This window comes from Sorex fumeus, unplaced genomic scaffold, assembly GCF_029834395.1.
Source record: "Sorex fumeus unplaced genomic scaffold, SorFum_2.1 ptg000075l, whole genome shotgun sequence".
Lineage (NCBI taxonomy): Eukaryota > Metazoa > Chordata > Mammalia > Eulipotyphla > Soricidae > Sorex > Sorex fumeus.
Window position 1 is genome coordinate 25,314,332 of NW_026606132.1, and position 18,923 is coordinate 25,333,254.

At 46.3% G+C, this 18,923-nt stretch overlaps 1 protein-coding gene across 1 annotated transcript in view; it reads right to left on the reverse strand.

Annotated features, from left to right (window-relative positions):
- The window catches only part of CD99L2 (CD99 molecule like 2), a 124,081-nt gene that overhangs the window by 30,056 nt on the left and 75,102 nt on the right, over nucleotides 1–18,923 (reverse strand). Inside the window, exon 2 of the mRNA XM_056130174.1 lies at nucleotides 10,165–10,230. Coding sequence (XP_055986149.1) covers nucleotides 10,165–10,230 — 66 coding nt within the window. The remainder of the gene's footprint in view (nucleotides 1–10,164; nucleotides 10,231–18,923) is intronic.

The window sequence follows — 18,923 nt, forward strand, 5'->3', positions numbered from 1 at the left end:
CATGGTGCAGGGAGTATCAGGCCTTGACTTATACCAAGTGTCAGTTCCTGTCACTGTATCCCTGTAGCGATAACCAGAGATAATGGTGCCAAGAGATGTGTGTGATGATGGACCCCACAGGATGGACCCCACAGGACGGCAGCTTCTTACAAACTGAAAGTGACTGCCACACAAAATGCACGCTATTTTGTGGCCATGCTTGTGCATTAAAAGTCTTTTGGTTCAACCTGATGCCTCTAGAAAGATGCGCATCTTTCACAGTGATGGCATGGGGCGGCATGCCTAGTCTTTCCAAGAGCTTCTTCCCTTGCAAATGCAAATACCATTTTCTAAAGAAAGAAAACACAATAGAAAGGCAGCAAGGAAACAGGTTTTGCTTTATTATATACAGCGACCACTGAGCAATGGCCAAGAATCAGAAAACAAATGGCAAAAAATATGGGTTCAGAGCCCAAGCACGGATACAAGTACGTTATGCAAACAGCAGTCATGGATGGTAGGAGCGGTAACAGTGAATCAGAGACAGAGGCAAAGGCTGCAGCGAGGGTGAAAGAGGGACTTCAGGTCAACGAAAGATCAGCGGATACACAATCGCATTCAACGAAGATAAATGACGAAGCTGAGGGAAATGAGAAAGAATTCAACGCAGTTTGAGATTTCAATACTATCCTTCAATCATACATTCTCCATGGTTCTCATTCTTTGACACAACTGGTATCCTACTACCAGACAAACCTGCGAGGTACTTACAGACCCCTTACCTTTATAACTTACATGGAAAACTTCTCAGCAAAATACCAGTCACTAAAACCTAGCAGGATATTAGGGTTAGACACCAAAAGCAAGCTGGATTTAATATATGAATGCAAGAATACATCAAGATAGGTAAAGCCGATTAGACCCTATATTAGTGGGCTGAAGGAAAAGAAACCAACTATCGTCTCGGTACGTGAGACATAGCCTGTGACAAAGCCCAACAATATTTCTGATTCTAAAACAACTACTGAAAGACTGGAAAGGTAGTTCAGGGGTAAGGTGCTTGCCTCACATTCCACTGATCCCAGTTTGATCCTTGGCACTACCAGGGATCACTCCTGAGCACAGAGGTAGGAATAGCTTCTGGGCACTGCAAGGTCCCCAAATAAAAGCAAAATATTAAAAAAATCACTCAAGAAACTAGGAAGAGAAGGAAATTTCTTTAACCTAATCAAGAGTATCTATGAAAAGTTCATAGCTAACATGATATTCTAAGCTCTAAGCATATATTTTTATTTATGGAAAGCCACTGGAAGCTTTTCTCTGAAGGCCAGCAATGATAAGGATGTGCATTCCATCACTCCTAGTCAATTGTCTAGTGAATCCAGGCAGAGAAGTTAATAAGAAATATATATATATATATGCGCCTTTCTATATGTGTGTGTTTTATATATACACACACATACAGCACTGTAGCACTGTGCTCCCGTTGTTCATCGATTTGCTCGAGCGGGCCCAGTAACATCTCCATCGTGACACTTACTGTTCCTATGTTTGGCATATTGAATATGTCATGGGTAGCTTACCAGGCTTTGCCGTGTGAGCAAGATACTCTCGGTAGCTTGCCGGACCCTCCGAGTGGGGCGGAGGGATCGAACCCAGCTTAGCTGAGCCGGCTGCATGCAAGGCAGATGCCCTACCGCTGTGCTATTGCCCCAACCCATAGCACAGCAGGTAGGGCATTTTCCTTGCATGCGGTCAACACACACCTATATGTGTGTGTGTATATATATATATATACACATATATATGTATATATATACACACACACACACACATATGTGTGTATGTGTACACACACATATAGTTTGGGGGAAGGGGCGTAAATCTCTAAAAAGATGAAGAAACTGGAAGATGGATCAATGGCCTAAAGCACTTGCTTGGCAAGTGCAAGGCTGTGAGTTCAAACCCCAGAGCTGCCTACGTATGCTGCGGTTATCCTGATGGCTCTACCATTAGTGATTCCAAGCAAAAAAGGGCCCAGAAGAGGGCTTCACAGCTTAGGAAACAACCAGGACCAGCTCAAGACCCTAAGGTTCATAATCTCCTGTGTCACATATATGACGAGGTGATCTGGACCATCCCACTGTCAGGGGTCTTCAGAAAGGAGAAGAACATAATACCATGATTTTATACAGAGAAAAACCTTTTCATATTAAAAAAACTATGAAAAACAAAAGCCATCAGCAGCAAAGTCTTAGGATAACTGATAGACATATAAAATCAATTGTATGTCCCTGCCCGCATTTTCCACCAAAAATCAGTAATGTTTCTTTATAGTAACAATTATGATATGCTAACACTGAAATATGAAAGAAAATTACTGCATTACAATAGAATGTAATCAAAGGAGTATAAGACCTGTACAATACAAGCTAACAAGCACTGCTAAAAGAAATTAAAGGAGAGCCAAATTAATAAAACATCCTGTGTTTGTAGACTGCAGATGCAACATTTTTTTTATGATTTGGGTCCGCCCAGCAGTGTTCAGGGATTATTCCTGGTTCTTTGCTCAGAGATCACTCCTGGAGGGGATTGGGGACCTTATGGGGAGCAGGAGTCGAGCCTGGGTCAGCTGCCTGCAAGGTACTATCTCTCTGGCTAGATGCAGTACTTTTAAGGTTGCAACAGACCCCAAATTAAGCCATGGAATCTATGTAAAACCTACTCGATTCCCACTTTCTTATTTTGAGAGGTAGGTAAGCTGATGGTAGTAACATGCAGTGAAATTGCATGAGAAACTAAATAGCTACACTAATCTTGATTGAATATTAAAAAATTAGAGTCACACTTCTCAACTCTAAGACTACTACAGACCTACAGTGATCCGAACAGTAAAAAAAAGGCGAAATACCCGAGCCTACAGGGATGCAGAACTTGAACCCGGATTTGTGTATGTGACTGTATTTCACTGTATACATTTTTTTGGGGTTTTGGCCACACCCAGTAGTGCTCAGTGCCACTCCCAGCTGAGCTCAGAGATCACTCCTGGCGTGCTCAGGAGACCATGGGGCGCCAGAACTCCAACCTAGATTAGCGGCACCTAATGCGTGCCCCTCACTGCATTGATTTTTGTGTCTTGGGGCACACCTACCTGAGCTTTGCACCTACTCCCAGCTCTGTGCTCAGGGTGACAGCTGGCAGTGCTCAGGGACCATATGCAGTGCCAGGAATCAGGCTGCAGTTGGCTTTAAACAAGGTCTAAACTCATGCTTTATCTCTATGCCCCTTGAATTGTATAGACTTTTTTTTTCTTTCTTTTTGGGTCACACCCGGCAATGCACAGGGGTTCCTCCTGGCTCTGCACTCGGGAACTACTCCTGGCGGTGCTCGGGGGACCATATGGATGCTGGGAATTGAACCCGGGTCGGTCGTGTGCAAGGCAAATGCCCTACCCGCTGTGCTATCACTCCAGCCCCAATCACACACTTAAAAAAAAAATTTATTAGTGAAACACCATGAAGTACAGTTGTAGACTTACAAATTTGTGTGCTTGGGTTTCAGTTATACAATGATCGAGTACCCATCCCTCCACCAGTGCCCATCCTCCACCACCATGGGCCCCGGCATCCCTCCCATCCCCCGTCCCCCCATCCCACCCTTCCTCTGTGGCAGGGCATCCCCTTTTGCTCTCTCTCTCTCCTTTTGGGTGCTGTGGTTTGCAAAAGAGACACTGAGTGGCCATCATCTTCGGTCTCTAGTCTACTTTCAGCATGCATCTCCCATCCAGAGCGGATCCTCCCAACACTTTCAAAGACAGAATTTTGTGGGGCTAGGAATTACACCTTAGAGACTTTTTCCTCTAAAAACGAAATGCCAGAGGAGTCTCACTGGCTCTCTCAGCCCCTGTCTGATTCAAGCCCTTCTGACTTCTGCTTTTTCTCCCCGTCTTCACATTCTCGCCTCACAGATCACCCTATGGGGCAAGCCCAGCCCTTTTCTGGAGCAGGGACAGCAAACCTGATGCCTCGGTCTCAAAGGCGCTCCTGCTCCGTGTCCTTTTGAGGCATACCAGACTGTGCCCATGGGCTATATTCTCCTCCGGGCTTGGTGGTTCGGTCCTTGACAGCAACCGACTCTCAGAGATGCTGAGATACCCAGAGGTGCTGGGGCCGGAATCCAGGCCTCAGGGCATGCACATGGTACCCAGGGCTGTCTATGGAGCCCTTCTGCTGCCTCTTCAGCTGTTTCCTGTAGGCACTCCATACTGCCTTCTAGGGTATCTCTGCCTGGACACCCTGATACATTATCTTACTTTGAGCCTATGCGCCCATCAGAGAGCCAATGACCAAGTCCACGCCTATCACCTAGAAAGTGCCTGGCACCCAATAATACTATTGAAAAGGTGAATAAAAGGTCATTTACTACTTGTGGGTCCTTCTAAGTACCTTGGCAATTCTTTAACCGAGCGTTCTATGATGGGGTCAAAGCAATAGTACAGCGGGGAGGGTGTCTGCCTTGCACCCGGCCGACCTGGGTTTGATCCCCGGCATCCCATAGGGTCCCCTTAGCACCACTAGGAGTGATTCCTGAGTGCAGAGCCAGGCAGAACCCCTGAGCATCGCCAGGAGTGACCAAAAAAGCAAAGCTAAAATAAAATAAAGACTTGTATGATGTACAGGGTTAAACTTTCTCCACCCAAATGGAGCAGGCCCGGGGAGAGGCAGACAGGCCTAGCTAACTGAAATCTCAGGAGCCTGAAACAAAAGAAGGAAAATCGGGCGGTCGAGTGACTGTGGTGTTTAAAGACACTGTATGCCAGCGCTCCTTTGGGTCTTGGACACACAGACTGATGCGTACTGAGGGGGAGTAGATGGGACCGTGACCAATGTTACTAAGCTCGCACCGGAAGTAAAAGTAACAGGGGTGTCTGTGTCTGTTTATACTGGCCAGGGGTTGGGTTTGTGGGTCTTATTTATGTTTTGAGATGAACAATGTCATTAAAACCATCATGACAGGGGCAGAAAAGACAGCACAGGGGTCAGAGCCATTCCCAGGAGCACATGACGCCACTCTGGGCAGTGCCAGGTGGAGCCCAGGAGTACCTGAACACTGCCAGTACAGCCCTGCTGGTCGGTGGCACTGCAGGGTCCGAGCAGCACCATGACCTTAGGCTTATTTGTGAACTGTGGCCCTCTGGGTCCCTGAGCACTGCTTAGCACTCTCGTCCTGGAAAAAAAATGCCATGGCTAATAAAATGCATTAATGTTCCTAGGAATCAAAAAGGCTCCCTACAGTCAGTGCACAGAGCTATGTAGCTGCTCATGAAAATAGCTTAAGCTGTCACTTTTCACCTTATACACACACACACACACACACACACACACACACACACCAGGATTCTAAGAGACTTTTAGTTTTAGGTACAGGTTCATTTGACTTAATTTTGGTGTACCCAGGGCTGGAGCGATAGCACAGCGGTAGGGCGGTTGCCTTGCACGCAGCCAACATGGCCGACCCGAGTTCAATTCCTCCGCCCCTCTCGGAGAGCCCGGCAAGCTACCGAGAGTATCTCGCCCGCACTGCAGAGCCTGGCAAGCTCCCCGTGACGTATTGGATATGCCAGACACAGTAACAACAAAGTCTCCAATGGAGATGTTACTGGCCCGCTCGAGCAAATCGACGAACAACGGGAGGACAGTGAAGTGAAGTTTGGTGTAGCCAATGTGCCAAATACCAGTAACAATGATGGGTCTCATTCTCCTAACCCTGAAAGAACCTTGAATGTGGCACTTTTTAGAATCTCAAGGCTAGGACGAAGGAGACGTTACTGAGGCCTGCTCGAGGCAATCAACGAACAACAGGATGATCGTGATCGTGATCATTGGTATTTGATGTGAGACAGAGATCCAACTTTCTTCTTTCGCAAGTACATAGCCAGTTTTCTCAGAAGTATTTAGTTAAAAAATAAAACTATCCTTCCCCCCACTCTGAATGGTTTAGTGCCTTTTTATAAGTCAACTAACCACAGATATAATGAGTTTATTTCTAAATTCTCAATTCTAGCCTCTGAAGTCTGAAGTCTAAAAATTATGTAGTCATAGACTATCCTGATTCTTGACCATTTGTAAGTAAGTTGTGGAACTGGGAAGTATTCATGTCTCAGTTATTCCTGATACTGTGAGTATGAATCTGAGGATCATTCTGTCCATTTCTACAATAATTCTTGGTAAATTTTAAGTAGGAATTTTATTAAGTCTGTTCATCGAGTGAAGCAGGTGTACATTTCCAGTGTTTGGCTGACTTTTTTTTTTTGCCTTTTGGGTCACACCCGGCGATGCACAGGGGTTACTCCTGGCTCTGCACTCAGGAATTACTCCTGGTGGTGCTTGGGGGACCATATGGGATGCTGGGAATCGAACCTGGGTCGGCCACGTGCGAGGCAATCGCCCTACCCGCTGTGCTATGGCTCCAGCCTCTCAGCTGACACGCACACCAGAGACCAGCTACAGTCAAAGTGGCCAACTACAATGACTGATGTTTTCTGACTCAACTTGAGCCAAGTACTAAAGCCAGGTAAGTCTCGCCAGATGACATTTAGTTAAGTGACAGTGGCAGGGCTCATGGAGGGAGTCTTTGCCTTTCTCAATGCAGAATAGACAGAGATCTTAGGAATCCATAAAAAAAAGACAATCAACCCAGCTGGAAACTGGAAAGGATAAAAATGATTTACCAGAGGAGCAAAATGCAAATGGCCAACGGATACAGATGGTTCCTAACTTACGGTGCTTTGACTTATGATTCTGACTTTACGATGGTGTAAAGGCGAGACACATTCAGTAGGAACTGTACTTCCAATTGTGAACTGTGAGCTGCTTCGCCCAGGCTAGCACTATGCAGTGAGGCTGGGCCACAGCAGCAAGCCGCAGTCCCAGGCAGCCCTGCGAGGGAGAGCGAGGGCAATCGATACTCCACCATAGTCAATAAATTACACAAGAGATTTGACACTTGGTTACAAAGCAGGCTTTGTCTTAAGGGGCTGTGTTCAGTTGCAGTCGAATTAGTAGCAGGAGTACACTGAAAGTGGGCTAGGCTGAGCTCTGATGGTCGGTCGGTTACCTGTATTAAGTGCATTGGGAGGGGCATATCCAGCAGTGCTCAGGGTTTACTCTTGGCTCTGTGCTCAGGGATAAGTCCTGGCAAGGTGTGAGGAACCGGGGATTGAACCTGGATCAGCTGTGCACAAAGCTGGGGCCTATCCCACTATACTCCAGCCCCTTAAGGACATTTTTTGACTTGTGATAGTTTCAACCTATGATGGGCTTATTTGAACGCAACTCTATTATTTGTTAAGAAAGATGTCTGTCTGGTTAAAGAAACTTTGGTACATTTACACAATGGAGTCCTGTGTAGCTGTTAGAAAAGACGAAGTCATGAAATTTACATACAAGTGGTATTACATGGAAAGTATCATGTTAAGCGAAATGAGTCAGAAAGAGAGGGATAGACATAGAAAGATTGCAGTCATCTGGGGAACATAAAGTAACAAAATAGGAGACTAACACCCAAGAATGGCCGAGATAAGTATCAGGAATTTTGCTCCATGACTTGGAGAGCCCGGCAAGCTACTGAGAGCATCTCGCCCACACGGCAGAGCCTGGCAAGCTACCCGCGATGTATTCGATATGCCAAACACAGTAACAACAAGTCTCACGAAGGAGACGTTACTGGGACCACTCGAGCAAATCAATAAACAATGGGAAGACCGTGACCGTGACTTGGAGGCCAGCCACACGTGCTAGGGGAAAAGGGAGCTCATGTAGAGAAGGGAGCACCAAATAAAGGGTGTTGGGAGGATCCTCCCAGGATGGGAGAAGCATGCTGAAAGTAGACTATAGACCAAACATGATTGCCACTCAATGCCTCTTTTGCAAACCACAGCACCCAAAAGGAGAGAGAGAACAAAAGGGAATGTCCTGCCACAGAGGCAGGGGGGGATGGGGGGGTTGGGAGGGATACTGGGATCCGTGGTGGTGGGAAATGGGCACTGGTGGAGGGATGGGTATTTGATCATTGCATAACTGAAACTCAAGCACGAAAATTTGTAAGTCTACAACTGTACCTCATAATATCTCACTAATAAAAATTAAAAAAAGAGAAAGCTGTCTGTGTGAAACAATGCTCCGCCATAATCAGGTAAGTGTACAGTAAGCGACTGAGGCTGGGAAAAATGCTATTTTCTAGCAGCATTGCTAGACGTATATAATGACACACTCATTTTGGAAAGAATGTGGCAGACGCTGCTTAAATACAACGCACACCTTTTGGCCTGGCAGCTCCATTTTGTAGCTGTGCACAAAGGACATGGACAATAATGGTCCCCAAGAGCCAGAGAGATACTGCAGCAGGTTAAGGAGCTTGCCTGGATGCAATGGACCTGGGTTCGATCTCCCACGCTACATACAGTTCCCCGAGCACTGTCGGGAGGAATCCCTGAGCACAGATCTTGGAGCAAGCCCTAAGCACAGCAGTGTGTGGCCACAGAATGAAACAAATGATGTTCACCGACACCCTATTTGTAACTGTAAAACAAGCTCATGGCTTCCAGTATGGAAATGGCATCATTACCCAGGGCCAAAGCCATGTCACTGTGATGTCTGCAGCATGAGATATGGACTTCTTCCCAAACACAAATATCCGGACATGTACACTGATACACAGATCCATCAATAATGCACTAGGGTACCCCCTTCCCCCAAAGAGCTAGCCAAGTCCTCATCGCTAGCACCAGTGAAAGTGGCCTTATTTGGAAAGAGTTAAGGATCTCGAGATGAAAGCTGTACGGCTGACCCAGGTGAGACCTCAATGGGTCAAGATGCCCTTAGCAGTGACAGAAGAGAAGACACACAGGCCAACTGAGGCCAGAAGCAGCTGTTGCAAGGACACCAAAGTGTAACGGATGCAGCAGTCTCCCTGGGAGTCTCCAGGGGAGAGCCATGGGCCTGCTTGCACCTTGGTCCGGGGACTGACTTCCGGGGGTTGAAGCCAAGCCCGGAGGTGCTGTGTTCCAGTGGCAGCCTCACAGCACATCACAAGAGACACATTCCGTCAGCCCACCAATACAGATTCAGTGACAAATTCCAGTGCAGGCATAATTCGTGTAGGACCCGACTCAGATGCCACCCCTGCTTTGTAAAACACAACATCACCCGCCTCATGTGTGGAAAGGCTCAGGCGCTGAAATCAGGCGCAGCCAGTTCCTCCCGGCACGGGAGAGGGGCACTGTAGGACATGGGGGAATGAAGGGAGAACTTGACTTTATAAGCACTCGGGTGTCTGACAAGAAGAACTGCAGTTTACCTATTTTAAAAATTAGAATAGAGGGGGTTGGAGCGACAGCACAGCGGGGAGGGAATTTGCCTTTCAGGCGGCCAATCCAAGTTTGATTCCCAGCATCCCATAGGGTCCCCCGAGCACTGCCAAGAGGAATTCCTGAGTGCATGGGTCAGGAGTAAGCCCTGAGCATCGCCAGATGGACCCAAAAAGCAAAAAAGAAAAATAAGAATAGAAAATGACGCTCCCTCTTGGCACTGGGGAGATTCCATGCAGATACCGTTTTAAGGAAAGGCCGTACAGAGAAAGAGTACAGGGTGAAGCTTCTTGTCCTGCACACAGTGAATCCTGATTAGATCCCCAGCAGCACATGGGTCCCTGAGCACTTCCTAGGAGGCCCTGGCAGCCGCGGTGGCACAGGGAGTGGCGAGCATCTCGGGGGCTGAACAGGACTGCCCCCTCGCGCCTTCACACCCAACCGCTGGCCCAGAGTCTCCTACGAACTGCTTGGGGAACCCCTCCCCCAAATACCCAAAACAAAAACAGACAGGACGATGCAGGAAAATATTTTAAGGGAGATATTAAGAGGCTGGGGCGTGCAGACTCCAGCCAGAAGAATTATCATCGGAGCCAGAGAAAAGGCTGTATTAGCGATTGTATTTTGTTGGGTATTCTCCACAAAGGAGGCAAAGTGTTGTAAATATTCAGATTTCCATGGAAATAATGGAATTTATGAAAACCATGTTTCAGCGGTCCGAGTGCACTGCACATCACTTTCCTGGAGTGCGTCTTCTGAGGAGGGAGCACACGGTCCTGCTGCTGGCTTTAGAGGGCTGTATTTCATTTACTACTCACGCCTCACGGAAGAGGGGCCCTTCACTGCATTCCTGGACCTGAAGTCATCACTGGAGTCCGCAGATGCTAAAAATCCAAAAAGAAAACAGTTCTTTAAAGAAAATGCTGCTGTGTCTTTGGTTTCCAGTACTATCTGAAGTCAGGGGGTGCAACTTCACACCCCTCTATGTGTATAAGCCCCAAAGTTTCCGTGCCCTTCCCGCTATCAGATTTGGAATCAAATGAAGTACTTGGCTATCTGCATGAAAGCAGCATTCTTTCTTTTTTTTTCTGTATCTTCCTTTATTTATTTTATATTTATTTATTTTTTTATTAGTGAAACACCATGAGGTACAGTTATAGTCTTACAAATTTTTGTGCTTGGGTTTCAGTTATACAATGATCAAGTACCCATCCCTCCACCAGCGCCCATCCTCCACCACCACGGATCCCAGCATCCCTCCCACCCCCCATCCCTCCCATCCCACCCTGCCTCTGTGGCAGGGCATTCCCTTTTATTCTCTTCTCTCCTTTTGGGTCCTGTGGTTTGCAAGAGTGGCACTGAGTGGCAATCATGTTTGATCTATAGTCTACTTTCAGCATGCTTCTCCCACCCTGGGAGGATCCTCCCAACACCCTTTATTTGGTGCTCCCTTCTCTGAGCTTCCTTTTCCCCTAGCACGTGTGGCTGGCCTCCAAGTCATGGAGCAAAATTCCTGGTACTAATCTCGGCCACTCCTGGGTGTTAGTCTCCCATTTTGTTACTTTATGTTCCCCAGAAAAAGCAGCATTCTAGTAACGACCCTCTATCGCTTTCGCATCATGAAGGAAATGCCAAGGATATCAGCTGAAGCACCCACATATTTACTGAGTTGAACCCTTCCACAAACAACTTACTCCCACCGAAACTGAAAAATGAAACAGTCTCCAATGCCTAGAAGGTTCAAAGAACTGCACGGTGCATGAAGTATAATCTTACCATGAAAGTCTTCAGAGTGCGACGTCTATAAGAGGGCAGATTGGTTTCTAAGCGTAGCTGATTCGGAGAGGAGTTCTCTCACCCATACAGGTAGCACACAGGCTGCTCTGCCTCTTGTCAATCAAGGGTACTTGTCCCTAACTTGCCTCTACCCCAGTCCTTGCACCGTGATGAGTAGCTGTGATCAGTCACACATAGCTGAAGGGCTTGTGGTAAACGTTCTCACGAAAGCAGCTACCTTCAGAAGGAGGCCTATGTGTCCAACACTGTTTGCCTTTAACCTCGACAGCTCTCATTCCCTCTGGGGGGTGAAGCCATTATGAATTCTCAAGCAAACCATTAGGTGCATATACTGGAATTGAACAAATTAAGCAACGGGATGGTTGATTATAAAAGCCAAGTTTCTTGCTTCTGGAGAAGAGGGGAAGATAGGAATTATCCATGTGGTTAACTGAGCAGAGTTGAAGATCCTTGTAAGAGTCGCAGACACAGATGATTACAAAAAATGCTTACAGATCCAGGGGCTGGAGCAATAGCACAGCGGGTAGGGCGTTTGCCTTGCACACGGCCGACCCGGGTTCAATTCCCAGCATCCCATATGGTCCCCTGAGCTCCGCCAGGGGTAATTCCTGAGTGCAGAGCCAGAAGTAACCCCTGTGCATCGCCGGGTGTGACCCAAAAAAGCAAAAAAAAAATGCTTACAGATCCATGTACATACGGGGGCTACTATACAGATATAGATACAGACACTTTCGTTCTGTCACCTAAGACGACCCAGAAGAAATAATGCCCCAGGATCAATGAGCATACCTAGTATCTGGATCATTCTAAATATCATTCTCCAATAAAAGGAAGTTTCTTGGAGGTAAAAACTAATTCCACAATGGGCAGGAAATATCTGAGATGAGCTTGCAGCATCTCACGGTGCACTGAACAAACCCCACACACTCCTCTAGTAGCACTGTCCTCCCATTGTTCATCGATTTGCTGGAGTGGGCCCAGTAACGTCTCAATTGTGAGATTTGTTGTTACTGTGTTTGGCATAGCAAATACGTCACGGGTAGCTTGCCAGGCTTTGCTGTGTGGGAGAGATAGTCTCGGTAGCTTGCCGGGCTCTCCGAGAGGGGCGGAGGAATCGAACTCGGGTCGACCAGGTCGGTCACATGCAAGGAGAACGCTCTATCCACTGTGCTATAGCTCCAGCCCCACACACTCCTACGTTATTAAAAATAAATAATTAATTAAAAAAATAAATAATAAAAAAATTTAGCAACAGACCCCACACACTGGCAGGGATCCATGAAAGGGACCACGGGTTAACTGAAAAGTGCACAGTGGCTAACACTGGGGCAATTTGAACGGTAAGTAGTACTTGATTCTCACCCAAAGTACCAAAGAGACACAAAATCATGTTGATTAAAAAAAAGAACAAACATCAGCGTGTACAGAAGGATTCAAGTTAACTTACGGAGACATTTCTTCCTCAAGGAGGTGAAGTGTGTCTCCCTACTACATCAGCGCTGGCCATGCATAATGACTTCCTTCCAAAGGTAACAGCAATCCAACAGGAGGCCACTATTCAAGGTATATGAATAACTCATAGAAATCAACAACAACAAAAATCAAGCTCACAAAGAAATAAGCAGTAGAGACAAACACTCCTTCAAAGAACACAGATGTCCAACAGGCACATGAGAAAAAATATTCCCCAGCCTCACTTACTGTTCAGGAGATGTAAATCAAAATGACAATGACCCATCACCATTGAAGACCTCCCTCATACATGCTGGCAGAGGGGTAAACCAGTCCAGCTCCTATAGAAAACATCCCAAGCTTTCTTAAAATACTAATAAATAGTATTACTCTATGGTCCAGGGCTGTCTTCCCTAGACATCTGTCTAAACAACATAAAGTTCTAATTCAAAAGAATGCGAGTACTCCCGTCTTCACTGCTGCACCGCGTGCAACAGCCAAGACCCGAAAACAACACAAGTGTTCAGTGACAGATGAATGGCTGAAAAACAGAGGCATCTTTTCACAGTGGAATACTACTCAGCTATGAGAAAAGACTGAGCTGCGTCTTGCTACAACACAGATGGGTCTAGGGCGAGTCGAATCAGAAGAGAAAAGACCAACCTCAGGTGATCTCACTCAGAGGTGAGGTAAAAAGAAACCAAAGAAAGGCAAAGTTCATCCAGAGCTAACTCTTGGAATCTGATTCTCCCAGAACCGTCCCTGACAGAGAGGGAAGGATCCAGGGCACAACGGAGAGGAAAGCTGAAGACACACTAGCACTTTGGTAGGGACCATCATATGACAAACTCCTTTTATAAGTATGTTCTATTGACGCACCATAGCTTATATGATGCTCTTATTGTTCAGAGCATGGTACCTTGATTCCAGTTCCCCCAGTCATTATCTCATGCTCCCTTCCCTCCTCCCCCTCCTTTGAAAAACTGCTTTTGAAGAGAAGTGCAAAAGTATACCCTGAAATATATACTACGTAGAAAACATTATCTCAGAGAAAGAGATAAAAAAAAATATGAAAGAGGAGCAAAAGTGATGTTATAATGGAGAAAGCTGGTGAACAGGACATCAGGCAGATCGTCAAGGACCACATCAGTGGGGCTGAGTCAGGCTGGCAGTTTGCACCCCTGATATGATGTGAGGAGAAGTAGCACACATAATGAGAGTTATGAAAAAAATCCAACAAATACAATTAAAGAGCATACTACAGAATCTCAGACCAGTACTCCTCACAACTGTTAACGGCCCTCAGAAACAAAGGAAGTGTGACGTGAGCACAGCCAAGAAGATACTTAGAAAATTAATTATGAAAAGTCATATAGCACACTGTATTGACGTTGGAACAGGAAAAGAAATTTGGATAAAACCTAAAAATACACTAAGAAATCCCATTACAGTAGGAACTGCAGTTAATAACGATGCGTTAATACTGGTTCATTACTGCTAATGCAGAATCCTAATAAGGGAAACTGGATGTGCAGCATACGGAAACTATATTCATTTTTTTTATCACATAAGCAACATCTAAAATTTCTAAGAAATAAGGTTTTTGCAATATATTTGCTATACTAAAAATTAAGAGCAACCACCAAATAAATACATATGAGGCAGGGTGGGATGGGGGGATGGGGGGTGGGAGGGATACCGGGATCCGTGGTGGTGGGAAATGGGCACTGGTGGAGGGATGGGTATTTGATCATTGTATAATTGAAACCCAAGCACAAAAATGTGCAAGTCTGCAACTGTACCTCATGATGTCTCACTAATAAAAATTTAAAAATTAAAAAAAAAGATATTTTAGCATATAGACTATTCACTAAAAATGAGTAATATCAACAAGCAAATATCAATCTGAGGAAAGTCCTCAAATAGAAAAAAAAGAAACAATTTAAGTAAAAAAGACAAATTTTAACTTAGGATGCTTTGATTGTGTATGTTTAAAATGACTCTAAGGGGGTCAGAGAGAGCTCGCTGGGTTGACGGCAGGCAACGCAGGCGGGATGCAGTGATGGGTCCCCAGCACAGACAGCCACCCCTGAGCGCAGGGTTCCCCCCACAGAGCTTCCGAGCACCAGAGTGCGGCCCCCAAATAAAACAAAGAAACGAGGAAAGGGGCTGGAGATGTGGCCCAGGAGTGGAGCACTGACCTTGCCTGTATGAGGCCCAATTTGATACCGAGGACCACCAAAAATTAAGTATCAAGGGGCTTAACATCCTATTGCATTTGTTGCGCTAAACAGACATCTAAGGGGCTGGAGCGATAGCACAGCGGGTAGGGCGTTTGCCTTGCACGCGGCCGACCCGGGTTCAATTCCCAGCATCCCATAGGGTCCCCTGAGCACCGCCAGGAGTAATTCCTGAGCGCGGAGCCAGGAGTAACCCCTGTGCATTGCCGGGTGTGACCCAAAAAGGAAAAAAAAAGACATATAAGCAATAGACTCTGCTGGTGACCGAATTAAAACCGAAAACAAAATGGCAAAGGAAAAGGCAGTCTATCACAACAGTATCCGGGAGGCGAATGCTAACAGAAAAGAACACTAATCCAATACAAGGAAAACAGGAAGATTAAACTCAAGACCCCCAAACTCAAAGTAGGAAAATGTGCCACAGTTTATGTTAAGAACGCATAATCCAGCAAGAAAACAAAGCTCAGAGCCCTTGTGGGCCAGAGACATGATAGAGCAGGAAAGGCTCATGCCTTGCACGTGGCTCACCGGGGTTTGATGCCCAGTAGCACATGTAGGCCCCCACCCTGGAGAGGAGTTATTGCAGAGTACAGATGCAGGGCTGGGCCCTGAATACCACCAGGTGCCGCTCAAACCCATCCCCCAAGTTTTTAAAAACTATAACTCACAGCGGGTATATATATAGCACAGCGGTAGGGCGTTTGCCTTGCACGCAGCCAACATGGCCGACCCGAGTTCGATTCCTCCGCCCCTCTCGGAGAGCCCGGCAAGCTACCGAGAGTATTCGATATGCCAGACACAGTAACAACAAAGTCTCCAATGGAGACGTTACTGGGCCCGCTCGAGCAAATCAATGATCAACGGGAGGGCCTTTACTTTACTTTTACTTATAACTCACAGCACTTAATTTACCTAGCATCTGCACTGTTAGCACTGTAGCACTGTCCTCCTGTTGTTCATTGTTTTGCTCGAGCGGGCCCAGTAATGTCTCCCTTGTGAGACTTGTTACTGTGTTTGGCATATCGAATACGTCACGGGGGGGGGGGGGGGGTTTGCCAGGCTCTCCCGTGCGGGCGGGATAGTCTTGGTAGTTTGCTGGGCTCTCCGAGAGGGGCGGAAGAATCGAACTTGGGTCGGCTGCGTGCAAGGCAAATGCCCTATCCGCTGTGCTATCGCTCCAGTCCTAAAGGTAAAAGGTAAAGGCCCTCCCGTTTTTCATCGATTTGCTCGAGCGGGCCCAGTAACGTCTCCATTGGAGATTTTGTTGTTACTGTGTCTGGCATATTGAATACGTCACGGGGAGCTTGCCAGGCTCTGCCGTGCGGGTGAGATACTCTTGGTAGCTTGCCGGGCTCTCTGAGAGGGGCGGAGGAATCAAACCCGGCTCAGCCGGGCTGGCTGCGTGCAAGGCAAATGCCCTACTGCTGTGCTATCACTCCAGCCCACTCTCCCAATAACACAAATTAAATTTTAAAATTTAAGTAAAGTTAAAATAATTAAAAATGCACATCTCCTCAATCCTTTTCCAGGCACCTGTTACATAAAAATACTTGTGCACATGTCCAAAGAGGTATGTATAAGATTTCTACAGCACTCCTGCTCGTGAGGCAAAAATAAATGAAAATAGATCAAGTGTTTATTGAAGATGAACAGTTCAATAGAATACGGCACTTCAATATAAGGAAATGCTCTGTGGCTATTTTAAACAATTGGATGCTCTCACTATATTGAGAAATATAGGGGTTTACCTCAATTTGATAATGAGTAGCTACAAAAAAATACAACCAACATCTCACAGTGCTGAGAAATACAAATACTCGCTACAATCAGGAACTCCGCAAGGGTACTCTCTCTCTCACCTCTGCTTTCAACATCATAATCAAAGTCCTGGCCAAGTCAGTAGGAAAAAAAGAGAAAAGATCATGAGAAGGAAGAAATAAATTATTTTGTTCATACGGGACATTATTGTGATATAGATAATCCAAAATAATCCATAATACAGAATTAAAATCCCTCTGGGAAAAAGTGACTATGGTAAGGCTGCAGGTTACAGAGTGAATGTGAAGAAGTAAACAGCTTCTGTGTTTATGAACAAGTGAACTTAACAAGTTTATGAACAAGTGAAACTTAAATTTAATACCCAGTACCATTGACAGTAGTATCATTAAAAAGGAAACATCCTTCCTTCGTGATAACCTCTCAGTATCTGTATTGCAAACCATAATGCCCAAGGTGGGGGGGGGGAGGACACGGAGGAAGAGGAGGAAGACAGTAAGGGCAAGGACAACAAGGAAGGAGGGAGAAAGGGGGTAGGAGCAGAAGAGGGAGAAGTAGGAGGAGGAGCAGGAGGAAGGGAGGGAGAGAAGGGGAATGAGAGGGAGGGGGAGCGAGAAAAAGAGAAGGAGAAGTAGGAGAAGAGGAGGAGGAAGAACAGGAGAAAGAGAAAAAGAGAAGGAGGAGGAGGAGGAGGAGGAGGAGGAGGAGGAGGAGGAGGAGGAGGAGGAGGAGGAGGAGGAAAAAGAAGAAGCAGAAGCACCAGCAGCAAAAGCAGCAGCAGGAGAAGCAGAAGCAGAAGAAGCAGACACGGAAGAAGCAGAAGAAACAGCAGACACAGCAACAGAAGCAGAAGCAGAAGCAGCAGAAGGAGCAGAAGCAGAAGCAGAACAAGCAGAAAAACAAGCAGAAGAAGAAGCAGAAGCAGAAGAAGCAGCAGAAGCAGAAGCAGCAGCAGAGGCAGAAGCAGCAGCAGAGGCAGAAGCAGAAGCAGCAGAAGGAGCAGAAGCAGAAGCAGAACAAGCAGAAAAACAAGCAGAAGAAGAAGCAGAAGCAGAAGAAGCAGCAGAAGCAGAAGCAGCAGCAGAGGCAGAAGCAGAAGCAGAAGCAGAAGCAGAAGAAGCAGCAGCAGTAGCAGAAACAGAAGCAGCAGCAGCAGAAGCAGCAGCAGAACAGCAGCAGAAGAAGAAGCAGCAGAAGCAGAAGCAGCAGCAGAAACAGAAGCAGTAGCAGCAGAACAGCAGCAGAAGAAGCAGCAGAAGCAGAAGCAGCAGCAGCAGAACAGCAGCAGAAGAAGCAGCAGAAGCAGAAGCAGCAGCAGAAGCAGAAGCAGCAGCAGAAACAGAAGCAGCAGCAGCAGAAACAGAAGCAGTAGCAGCAGAACAGCAGCAGCAGAAGCAGCAGCAGCAGCAGAAGCAGAAGAAGCAGAAGAAGCAGAAGAAACAGAAGCAGAAGCAGAAGCAGAAGCAGAAGCAGAAGAAGAAGAAGAAGCAGAAGAAGCAGAAGAAGCAGAAGCAGAAGCAGCAGCAGCAGCAACAGAAGCAGAAGCAGAAGCAGAAGCAGAAGAAGCAGAAGCAGAAGAAGCAGAAGCAGCAGCAGCAGCAGCAGCAGAAGCAGCAGCAGCAGCAGCAGCAGAAGCAGAAGCAGAAGCAGAAGCAGAAGCAGAAGAAGAAGCAGCAGAAGCAGAAGCAGCAGAAGCAGCAGAAGCAGCAGCAACAGAAACAGCAACAGAAGCAGAAGCAGAAGCAGAAGGAGAAGGAGAAGCAGAAGCAGAAGCAGAAGCAGAAGCAGAAGCAGAAGCAGAAGCAGAAGCAGAAGCAGAAGCAGAAGCAGAAGCATGCCTGCCTTAAAGACAGGCTGAGGATGAGGGACATTGGGAGAGAAGCTGGGGACACTGATGGTGGGAAATGTGCACTGGTAAAGGGACAGGTGTCGGAACAATGTATGACTGAAACCCAATCGTGAACAGCTTTGTAACTGTATCTCACGGTGATTCAATTAAAAAATTAATAAAATTTGAAAAATGAAACAAAACCCTAAAAAAAATAGGAAGCATCTTGTACAATGTAAGAAAGTATGTACCATATCTATATGAAAAGAACTTTTAAACTAATGAAAGAGATCAAAGAATGAAAGAAATAATCTCATACTAGAGGTTCCTGGAGAGAGAAAAATCCAATATTGTCAAGTAGTCAGGTCTTCCAATTTCATCTACAAACCCAATGCAATCTCAATCAAAATGTCAGCAAGTTATCTTGTGCATTGCGACAATCTGATTCTAAAGTTTCCGTGGAGACTCGAAAGGCCCGGAATAG